Source organism: Lentinula edodes (assembly GCF_021015755.1).
Source record: "Lentinula edodes strain Le(Bin) 0899 ss11 chromosome Unknown C8R40scaffold_53, whole genome shotgun sequence".
In the NCBI taxonomy this organism is placed as follows: Eukaryota; Fungi; Basidiomycota; class Agaricomycetes; order Agaricales; family Omphalotaceae; genus Lentinula; species Lentinula edodes.
Window position 1 is genome coordinate 301238 of NW_025764359.1, and position 10102 is coordinate 311339.

The 10102-nt window shown below is 44.4% G+C and overlaps 4 protein-coding genes across 4 annotated transcripts; 3 read left to right on the plus strand and 1 right to left on the minus strand.

Moving 5' to 3' along the window:
• Window positions 1-81: 81 nt before the first annotated feature.
• C8R40DRAFT_1176592 (uncharacterized protein) lies at window positions 82-818 on the plus strand (the record flags this gene model as incomplete). Its single annotated transcript, XM_046232537.1, has 2 exons — window positions 82-120; window positions 186-818. 2 exons carry the CDS (start codon window positions 82-84, stop codon window positions 816-818), a joined length of 672 nt encoding a protein of 223 aa, XP_046080758.1.
• A 1098-nt stretch (window positions 819-1916) lies between these two features.
• C8R40DRAFT_1176594 (uncharacterized protein) lies at window positions 1917-2383 on the plus strand (the record flags this gene model as incomplete). Its single annotated transcript, XM_046232538.1, has 3 exons — window positions 1917-1969; window positions 2024-2303; window positions 2366-2383. The coding sequence occupies 3 exons, from the start codon at window positions 1917-1919 to the stop codon at window positions 2381-2383; spliced, it is 351 nt and encodes a 116-aa protein (XP_046080759.1).
• Window positions 2384-2483: 100 nt separating this feature from the next.
• Window positions 2484-3650, minus strand: C8R40DRAFT_1073973 (uncharacterized protein; the record flags this gene model as incomplete). The annotated part of the gene is made up of 6 exons (XM_046226658.1): window positions 2484-2883; window positions 2933-3010; window positions 3060-3209; window positions 3265-3344; window positions 3394-3530; window positions 3611-3650. 6 exons carry the CDS (start codon window positions 3648-3650, stop codon window positions 2484-2486), a joined length of 885 nt encoding a protein of 294 aa, XP_046080760.1.
• A 2762-nt stretch (window positions 3651-6412) lies between these two features.
• On the plus strand, window positions 6413-8981 carry C8R40DRAFT_1073974 (uncharacterized protein; the record flags this gene model as incomplete). Its single annotated transcript, XM_046226659.1, has 11 exons — window positions 6413-6433; window positions 6488-6778; window positions 6831-7070; window positions 7228-7331; window positions 7389-7665; window positions 7720-7864; window positions 7975-7988; window positions 8277-8600; window positions 8653-8733; window positions 8779-8893; window positions 8929-8981. 11 exons carry the CDS (start codon window positions 6413-6415, stop codon window positions 8979-8981), a joined length of 1665 nt encoding a protein of 554 aa, XP_046080761.1.
• Between the last annotated feature and the right edge of the window lie 1121 nt (window positions 8982-10102).

Consider the following 10102-nt stretch of genomic DNA (forward strand, 5'->3'; position numbering starts at 1 on the left):
GGGATGCACAATGCGCGGTAGATCCACAAGGCTCGGTAGATGCACAAAGCTCGGTCGTGTACAGGAGTCCGTTGATGCACAATGCACAATGCACAATCATTCGCAGACTCTGGTTATTTTGTGCACAACCTACAAGAATACACATAAGAGAATTAAACGCAGGCCCGCATTAAATTTCTGGATAGAACTGGCTTTCGCACCATTCCACCATTCCATCCACACTCGGTGTCATGGAGCAGCTTCTGAACGCATATCTGAATCTTCACAACATTCTGCCTATCAGAAATGAACAGCTGGGCAACATACAGTCTTTGTCTCATGATGAGATTGCAAATATTCGCTTCACGCATGAGCAGATGACTCTCAAGTGCCTTCGTTTGGTATTTGTCACACTTCCTTTCCTTATTGATGTACTCAGTGAACAACATGCAATTACTGCATGGGTCGAGCAAAATCACAGAGATGATTATCCAGGTGCTCTGGAACATATCTCTCTGCTCCACATTGATATCGAGCAGGCAGTTGATGTCAGCTTCCAACAGCTGATGCTAGACGTAGCTTGTGCCTGCATGGCTGCGAGTGATACAGCCCCAGCTGAACGCATCATTTTACCGCCCATCTTGTCTCCAAAGGCTGGCCCAGCTCATCGCCTTATAGGCAAGGAAAGCAGCACTCCGAGAATCCGACGGACAGGAGCCAGATTCTGCAGGCCATCTTCTCGGATCATGGACAACCTTGACAAGGGATATGAGCACTCAATTATTGGGTCCACAACGCGTGACCTTCGTTGGTCATACAAGCAGGAGCGGTGTATTTAGAAAAACATGTACACTACATCAATAAAAAGTCTCCTATTTGATTGATACTTTATCTTGCATTAGGCTGCAGCTACTGGCCTCACATGCCTGACCCGTCGAAGGAGCTACCCCAGATTGAGGGCTCACAAATGCGGCGGGACTTCCAAGGAAACACCTTACGGCGGCGGACTCTCTCTCGCTCAGCCGAAGGATAAAGCCTTGAGATGGCAGACTCTCTCACGCTCAACCTCAGTAGGGCCCCCTCTCCTCTCCTCGTATCTGGATTTTATACAGGGGGTCAGCACTCCGACAATGGCATGGGGCAACAATGCAGGCAACAATGGGGACAACTTACCACCGGGAACTCTATTGTTTTTCTGCCACCTACGCATGGCCATCAAGCGGTAGCTAAGCCCTCAAGAGGTAATTGGCCAAAGGAACATTGAATGGATGTCGACTTACCTATATAAGGACAGTCGTCAAATTTACCCTTACGGAAAAACTCCCTGACCACTACCATGCCTAAGACTCATCGAGGTAGACGCAACCGTGAAAGGGTTATACAGCGGATAGATCGTCACTGGGCAGAAAAAGGAGGTACGATAATTCATAGTCCTTGGAATTGAACACTCACCTTTGGACTGCGCTACAGCTACCACTGCCACAGTTGAGGTAGACCAGGCTCCCAGTCAGTACGCCCGTATGAAGGCAAATGGCAAAGAACTCCTGCGACGACTCGAAATTGACTACCCTCCGGAAACGAGATTGTTGGCTCAAGCACCTCAAACTTCTCAACTGAATATTATGGCACCTTCTCTTACAAGAGAACTGAAGCCAGGTTTGACAGCGGTGCTACGAAAGTTCGCAGACGTTATCAAACCCCATGCACAAGCCGAGATCCAACGCATTTTTGAGGAAATGCAGGCAGCGGGAATCCGTTATCCTCGGCTGAAACGTGGTTCGAATCAGTCAGAAACACCAGCGCTGCACTTAGGGATCTGGGAGAAGTTTTGAATGAAGCCCAAGATAACCAATGAATTATGGAAGATGCAATGCACGTCAGTGAGAGCCCTGATTGCACAGCTTTGTACAATTGTGTCAACGGAAATTGCACCGACAATGGTCGGCATCCTAGGCTTTTATTACCCAGAGCTATGGGAACGACAGCAGAAGTAAGTCCTTGGACATGCCCAGTGAGATCCACCCACTTACTACTACCGCTACAGAATTCTCTACCGTGTGCGAAATGAACTTGGGGCAGAATTTGAGGAAATGCCATGGCTTGACTTCAAGGGTGCATTCTTTGCAATTGCAATCAAGGAAGGTGGCAGTGAAATTAACCATTTAGATTGGTCAGACGATCCGAAAGGGTTGATATGGGTTGCACTTGTTGGAACCTGGAGAGGAGGAGACCTGAAGACAATTGAGATGGGGTTACAAACTTCGATCGGACCTGGAGATGCAATAATCACCAACATGCGGGAAATCGTACATGCTGCAGCACCTGTGAGTCAAGGAACAAGGATCACTTTGACAGGGTTTACTTGCAGTTTCCTCGCAAAACACAGTGTTTGAAATCGGATTAGATAGATTTTGCATCTGAATGACTGGACGAAATTGGTACATATCAAAATGTTTAGCACTGTAGAGTCTGTAATGTGTACGTCAACTCCTCCAGACAGAGCGTCATGAAATTGTCAACGGTTGAGTGACCAGATAACGAATCCGACCACCTTCTCTCAGATCCTCTCTCAAGGCATCTACACCCCACAATGCCGAGCGGTTGAAGCCCCTCAAGTCCTCTAGCCAAATAGAAATCTCCTTCAGATAGCCATTGACTTCTCTGAGTCCTCCTTCGTCGCCATCGGAGTGCTTCTGTACCCTGGCCACGCTTGATTCCATTTGGTCAACGACAGCGGTGAGGTCTTCCTCGAGCTCTTCAAGGTCTTTATAGTCGTCCGTTCGCCTGAATTGTTTCCAAAGTTGTCTCCAAAATTCTCGACGGCTATCACCTCTGAATTCTTCAAAATCGTCATAAATTTTGCGTGCATTTTCTAACGCAGCGTCAAGCTCTGTAAAACTAAGCCTTGGATGGGAATTTAGTGCCTGAAGTTCTAAAGAGGTTATCGACGCACTTGGAAGAGCCGGTGAGTAGGGATGCAGTAGCTTCTGCTTCTTTAGTCGCGTTGTGATCAATTTCATTGAAATTCGGCCTTGGATACGATGTTAGTACGAGAAATGGTCAGGAGATTATGGGCGCACTTAGAGCAGGCCATAGGTGCTATTACAGTCGCTTCCGCTTCTTTCGATGATGAAACATCAAGTGCAGTACGCTTGGGGGAGCCCAGAAGCGTGGATGGGGTATTTTCAGATTCTTGAGTCACTGATTGGGCCACCTTCCGAGTTTCCCGTCTACAGGTAGAATAGATTCAATGTAAAAGATAGGATAAAGCAGATATAGACTTACTCCTGGATCTCCTCCGCCAGCTTTTTGTTGACTTTTTCTTTATATGTACTTCGGCGACTTTCACAAATAGTTTCCCGATTCTTGAGAGAAGGTCCTTAACAATAACTCTTATATAGAGCATCGACTTACTTGGCATAATATCTGGTATTTGTTGCCTGTCGTGCTAGCCACTGTTCCTGTGCTGTCTTGTGCTTTCGTGAATGTCGACGAGCAGGCATTGAGATAGAAGAAGCAGTGATCGAAGCGTGGAAAGGTTTTGATACGTACTTGAATGCGGGGTGAATTCATCAGACATATTCTCTACAGCCATAGTATTCCCCTTAGGCCTTCTTTGCCCTTTACGAACCCCCTCTTATCAAGTCCAAGACAAAAGGTTTGAATGGCATTTTGGTATTCAATCCTAAATACCCGAATGATTGAGTTGACTAACGGAATTAACCCCTAGCCCAATTGAAATAACATTCGACCACTCCATTTCAAATCTTCATCTTTCCACCAGCTCTTGACTATCATGCTAATTTTGCATGCAGCATTCACTTCCGATGGGCATCCCTCTTTCATACCACGCCCCGCGTTTGTGAGGTTGTATTACGACCAAGTGCCGGCTCTGCAAGATAATTAAGTCTGATACATCCTGCCTAAGCGCCATCTACGAAATCGTCAGATGCATTCTTTAAATACATCACCACGCAAATTTTGCAATGGAGCATACATTTTCACTAAGAACCATCCTTGAGCAACACACTCTGTTCCTCATAGAGACTATTTCGCCTGCGACAGAGTTCCGCAAGTGAATTGAGGTACATACATGATCTCTAAGCGCCCTCTGCCAAATCGTCAGACATACCTCTTTGAATCCAAAGCAAGGCAAAGGTCTAACAATACAACCAATGTGTACCCTATCTATATCCCTAATACCATGCTCAGGCTTTTTAGAGACTCAATTCACTGGAATTTCGCTTTTGCCAGCCAATTGAGGCGAGCACACTGCCTAAGCGCCCACTGCCAAATCGTCAGATATCTTAAAGCTTTGCAAGCGCTAAGTTTATTGGTGCTTTGACTCTACTTTATTGAGAGACAGCGAAAATATCACAAATATTCTAGTCATTCTGTGCTTCATCTGGTGTTTCTTAAATGATATGGGTACTGCGCTTCACGGTATGCATTTCTCAAATGATATGGAGGACCGAGGGCGCACATTTCATGTGAAATCAGCAGCAAGATGACTACCAACGACGACGGCGCTGCAAATTAGATTTGCAGTGGTGGTATTTCAGGCGCCCTCCGGTACTTTGTCTCTTCCCTTGGAAATATGTCTTTCTTGTACTCAAAGCTCTTACAGCCCCATCGAAGTGATCCCGCCTATGACAATCCAACATTCAGGTTTCCTCTATTCCGCTTGATCATTGAATCTCAAATGTCTCGATATCCTGCTCAAGTTTCATCAGCACAACTACTTCTTCCAACCTGGCAGCAAGCTCTCAGAGAAGATGCTCGAGAGCAGTTCTCAGAAATAGCAGTCATCGAATGGCTTGCGGTCTTCGTCATAGACTACCCAATTGGACGGGATCATTCTTTCCACAAACGAAGTACTCATCTCAAAGTATGTGAATTGCGAGTCAACCAACAGCCCATTAGCAAGAAAAATTGTTGTTGAGGTCTGGATAACCATTTCAGTCTCGAATCAGACTCACCTGGTCAATATACTAATAGATTTCCTGGAGAGCTGCATCTGCGAAATTGAGAGGATGCATAAAGACTTTGACTCAGAGCTTCCTCGTCCTTTCTTTCATGAACCGTTAGGCAAGGTATGTTCTAAATTCATTCAATATGACTTGATCTGAAACGCATCACTTAGATGAACGGATTTCGATAGCACAGAAAGCGAGGAACAAACAGATTTAGATAGTTCAGAGGATACAGATACTTCAGGCTATTGATGGTATCTCAAGCTGGGAAGCTATGAGCTCAGTACACTTCTAATCATATATCTGGATTTTTTTCTACACAAAGCTTGGAGCACAAACTGCTTGTTTTAATCGGAATGCATCATCACGGTCGTCTACATTGGTTGTATATCCTAAGCTTTGAGCACCATTTCAATTTGAATGATTTCATTGTGGTCATCTCCATCAGTTGTGAACATCCTGACTGTCAATGTATGGAGTACCTGTATTGTACACAATGAATGTGAATGTGCCATCCTCATTGTGCATGTACGTCTATTGTGAATCATCAATTTGTGTTAACTGTCTACTTATATCTCTTCTCTTATCTTCGTATCGCTGTCCCTCACTCCCTTCAATCCAAACTGTATCGACAATACCTCATGGAACGACCCATCAGGAAAGTATTCTACACTCCCAAGCACATAGTGATCTTGAAAGTCATTGTTACAGGAATGAATTTTCAGCATTTGAGGCAGGGGAACCTGAAGCATCATTCAATGCTGCGACAGTCATTAAAAATACTTGGAATGCCCTCGACAAAATAAAGGTATAATATCTTCTTACTATCTGTGTTTGTTGTGTTAATTTCATCTACAAAGGCGTTGTCACAATTCAAAGTCCCAGGCTCTCGCAAAGCCTCTCAAATCAAGGCCGTTGAACGAATCATCGATGGTACATTTGCTCGTTCTCTGGTTCGAATCACCGCTAACTATGACTGACTGCAATGCATCAGCTTTTACAATATATCTAATCGACGCTCAACTGATCTCCTTGTCTGCACTTACGAGGATAGACGACGCACCACAACCATCCTTAGAAGCTCATTTGATTGCATGTGATGCGACTATGCACTCCATTGAACTTGCTGCAAATTTAATTGATATTACCCGTCAGCTTGCTTCGGTATATAATATTTTTGCCGATTGTTCAGTCTAGTATCAATGGAATGATTTATCAGTATATTCAGCTATATAGTGCTTGTACTTACCGCATAGAGTGCTTGATTTTTCACGCCAACTTAACTTCCCAATAAGCTTCTTATGCAAACTAATAGCTGCGTTTCCTGTGCATCTCTCTAAGTGAGAATTTCTCCCAAGAATACGTGATCCTGAAGGGGGGAATATATGGCTATTTCCTATAAAGAGACATCTGCTGAACCGAGTCTCACTCTTTTCCCTCGGAAATTTTCACTGTCCGACATGCATTCGTTGCAACGGCAGGTAAGAGCCCTGCAAAGTGTATAAGTCATATCAGTTTCTGATTGTTCATCCCAGGTCAGCAACCAAGAGTCTTCAACAATGAGTACAGGCATCAATGCCCAAATGAAAACCCTCGACGCACCTGATAAATTGTTGGAAGCCCAGGTCAATCAGCAAGAGTCATTCAAGGATCCTGCACACATGAATACTCAGACACAGTTTCAGAGCGGGACGAGGGGGTTGGAGGAGAAAGTAATGGATATCAAACAGAATAATCTCACCCAAAGCAAACCGCGTCCGCATCCGCGACCACACCCTTATACAAAGGACAGAGAAAGCACTGCAAAAGATAGCAATGACGCGAAGGTAGGCGATGCAGTGCTCCTTACCTTGATTCTTTCACTAAATTTTATTGCAGTACTATAGATTCGACGGTAGTGGATTGAGTCCAGATCAGAAAGGATGGGTTCACCTTTACCTCACAACATGGTTCGATGTCAAAAATAATCCAGAAGACACTCGAATCTTCATTGAGCAGATATCCGGCGAGTTCTTGACGAAGTTTCCTGCGAATGACCTGGTCCAAGAAGGATCCGCCATCGATAACACACATTTTCGGGCCTATACTTTGACAAAAATCAAAAAGGTGGTGCTTCAGGTATTCTCAATGTGATGTTTACTGAATGTTTTCAAAGAGTATTATCATGCATCTGAGATCCCTTAAATTGTAGTGAGCGAAACAGTAGCTATGTAGTGTCATGATTGTTACCTCTGTATTCTCTGCGCAAAGTTGAGAACAAGCGCTGGATTTGAAGACGAGCGCTAATGCCATTACACTCTCTGACTCTCTGTTACACGCCGCATTCATGAGTACACTCGGAGATATTTATGAGACCACCAATATAGGCTCCCCAAACAGGTATTTTGTACATGTTGTGCAAGTGGAGCTATTAATCTAATGTAGCCATTCCTACAGCTCACCGCCTCGCTCTGTTTCCCCAACAGACACCAGATATGAATCGCGTGAATGGTCAGAACCTCCCCGCTCCACCACTCCTATCGACACCAAAGAGGAATCGCGCAAATGTTTGGTTCAGGCTATTGTCGAACCTTTTGGAATACTTCTGTGCAAAGGAGACCGAATCGAGCTCATGTCATTCTACCATGAGATTCAACAAGCGTGGTTTGCTATCTGGCCTGTTGATGTAGAAAACCCTTCTCAGCGAATGAAGCAAAAGAAAGAGGAGATGAACGTGAGTCACCAGATTGCTTTGTCGTCTCCTGAAAACTGATTTCTGATTGACCAGGTTATTGTACACGATGTGACCGCGCTTCACTTTGAACGCTTTTTCAAGAAGGCTCGGGCATTCAAGACTGGCAAAGCATTTCCTCATCCGAAGCTGTCTCTGAATGCGGATTGGCATGCTATGTTAATAACGGGAATTGCTAACAGTGGATATCAGGCGTGGAGTAGCTATCCGAATTAGATCTTGGTAATGGGCATGCTCGTATAACATGTACCTCAAATCATTTCATGAGCTTACGATGTCCCTGTCATACAGATTGTGCACAATATGTTCGTCTTACGGTTGTGGTGGCTTCGAGCACCAGTATTGTGTACATACGGTCTCATTGTGTACCCTTATCATAGATTGTGCACAATTGAGAATCTCAGTTTGCTTCATCCATTGATTCTCTGCTCGCTTCATCCTTTATTTCTCATCTCTGGAACCGCCAGTCATGTCGAGAAATTTCATTGAATCAGGGTGTTATACTGACTCAGGGTTCGCTGAGGACGCAGAAGAAGATGGAGCGGTACTGTTCATTCACTTCCTGAAAAACTGTCAGCTAATGTTTCCACCAGGATCTCGATATTGTTCTGCGAACCAAGCTGGCCTGGCATTTCGTACCCGTGTTTCGCCAGGTGATGTCGACACCTTTTCAAAAAGAATTCCTGGACTCTTTAGCGAATATATGGGCTTCACATTGGCCCGAAGATACGACGTATGGTCGCAAGGACAAAGACCATCGAACGTTGCTTTCAAAACGTGTTGTCTGGCCTCCGGGTGTAAGCTCAGGGGAGTTCGATATTGAAGATTCCGAGATACGACATGCTGTATCTCACGAAGAGGCACTCATTAGAAAACGCGATGCGGTAGGAACCTTCACACTTGAGTGCATCTATTCTGTACGTTCTCACCATAGCTTTGATGGTTGTTCGCTCATCATACTTACAATAGGAGAATATCCGCACATACAAACAAATGAGAAAGTTTCTCAGTCACAAAGAGAAACGAGATGCTTGGTTCGAGATGAGATGGGTACGTTGAGTACATTTGAGTAAATACCTCCTGACTTTGAAACAGTCCATCTTGAAATTCCTCAAGGCAGCCGTCGAGAATGTTGGCGAATACATTGCTGGTGTTGATCGACCCGCAGCGGACTGGAAGGAATCTCTCAGGGAAGCGGTTTTCCTGTGGGGTGCGCATAACCACCTTCCAGAACACTTCAAACAGGAGTATCCTCATTGGCCAAAGTACCGTTACTTAGTCGCAACTCCTCCCAATAACGAACATCTCCTTATCAAATGGGAGTATCCATCGCTTCCCTCACCTTTATGGTACACGTCCCCACTACCCTCATCCGATGAAGATCGTGCACCTACTCCTCCGTTTCCATGGATTGGTAGAAATCTGTAATGTCAGGAATTTCATTTGGTAGCACTATCTCACCTGTAGTCCTTAGTCATTGTTGGTAGGCAGTAACGCAGTCAAAAGTCACTACTACATAGGTGAAGCTTCTCACAATTCTGCAGACCTTTTTACGACAATATTGGTTGTGAATCGAAATTGAGCGTCATGATGTTCAGATTTTTCTCATAGATCAGTTGCAACGCTAGGCTCACGCGCTGACACGCCTAAATTTTGGCTAGACGTCTATGCTGTGAATTGTGACATTTTCACGTATAGATTTGTATCAAGAGGACTGTAATTGAGACCCAGATTGACAGTCAAAGTCAATACTGAATCAGTCTAATAAGTTGAAGGGACCATATACCCATACTACCACAAGTTGGTTAGTTTACCCATCCCCGATACTACCTACGGATAGCAGTCTACCTGTTTGTCAAGCAGGATTATACCAGACTCGGACTACATCCGAAGGATGACCATTCACGTATGACATACCAAGGGTATTCTTATTGGACCTTACACTGGCAGGAGTTTGGAAGAACTTACTCAAGTGACCATGAACCGAGGATTGACTCGAAATGACTTTCTAGAACTCAGGAATTATCAAATACTCCTTCTAGAACAAGATCATGCATTAATCTAAAGGACTGCGATTTAGTCTAATAGACCAATCAAGTTGCATGGTTGAGGAAAATGACTAGAAGAATGATCGAAGTACTGCGAGGCTCCGAAGACATATCAAATGAATGTCAAAGAGTCCTGACGTAGAAAATATTGAAGAATGCAATTAAATGAATACTATGTGTAACTCCCTTGATTGAGTATAGGCACAATGGGTGTCTATTGAAAGAGAGAAGCAATTAGTTTAATCCAGATGGATCAGATTGATAGGATTAGAATCGAGGAGAGCTGATTTGCCTCCGGACGAGATGACAAACGATCGAAGTAAGTGTTGAACCGCAATGACAGTTGAACACCATTCGAGTCATTCTCTAAA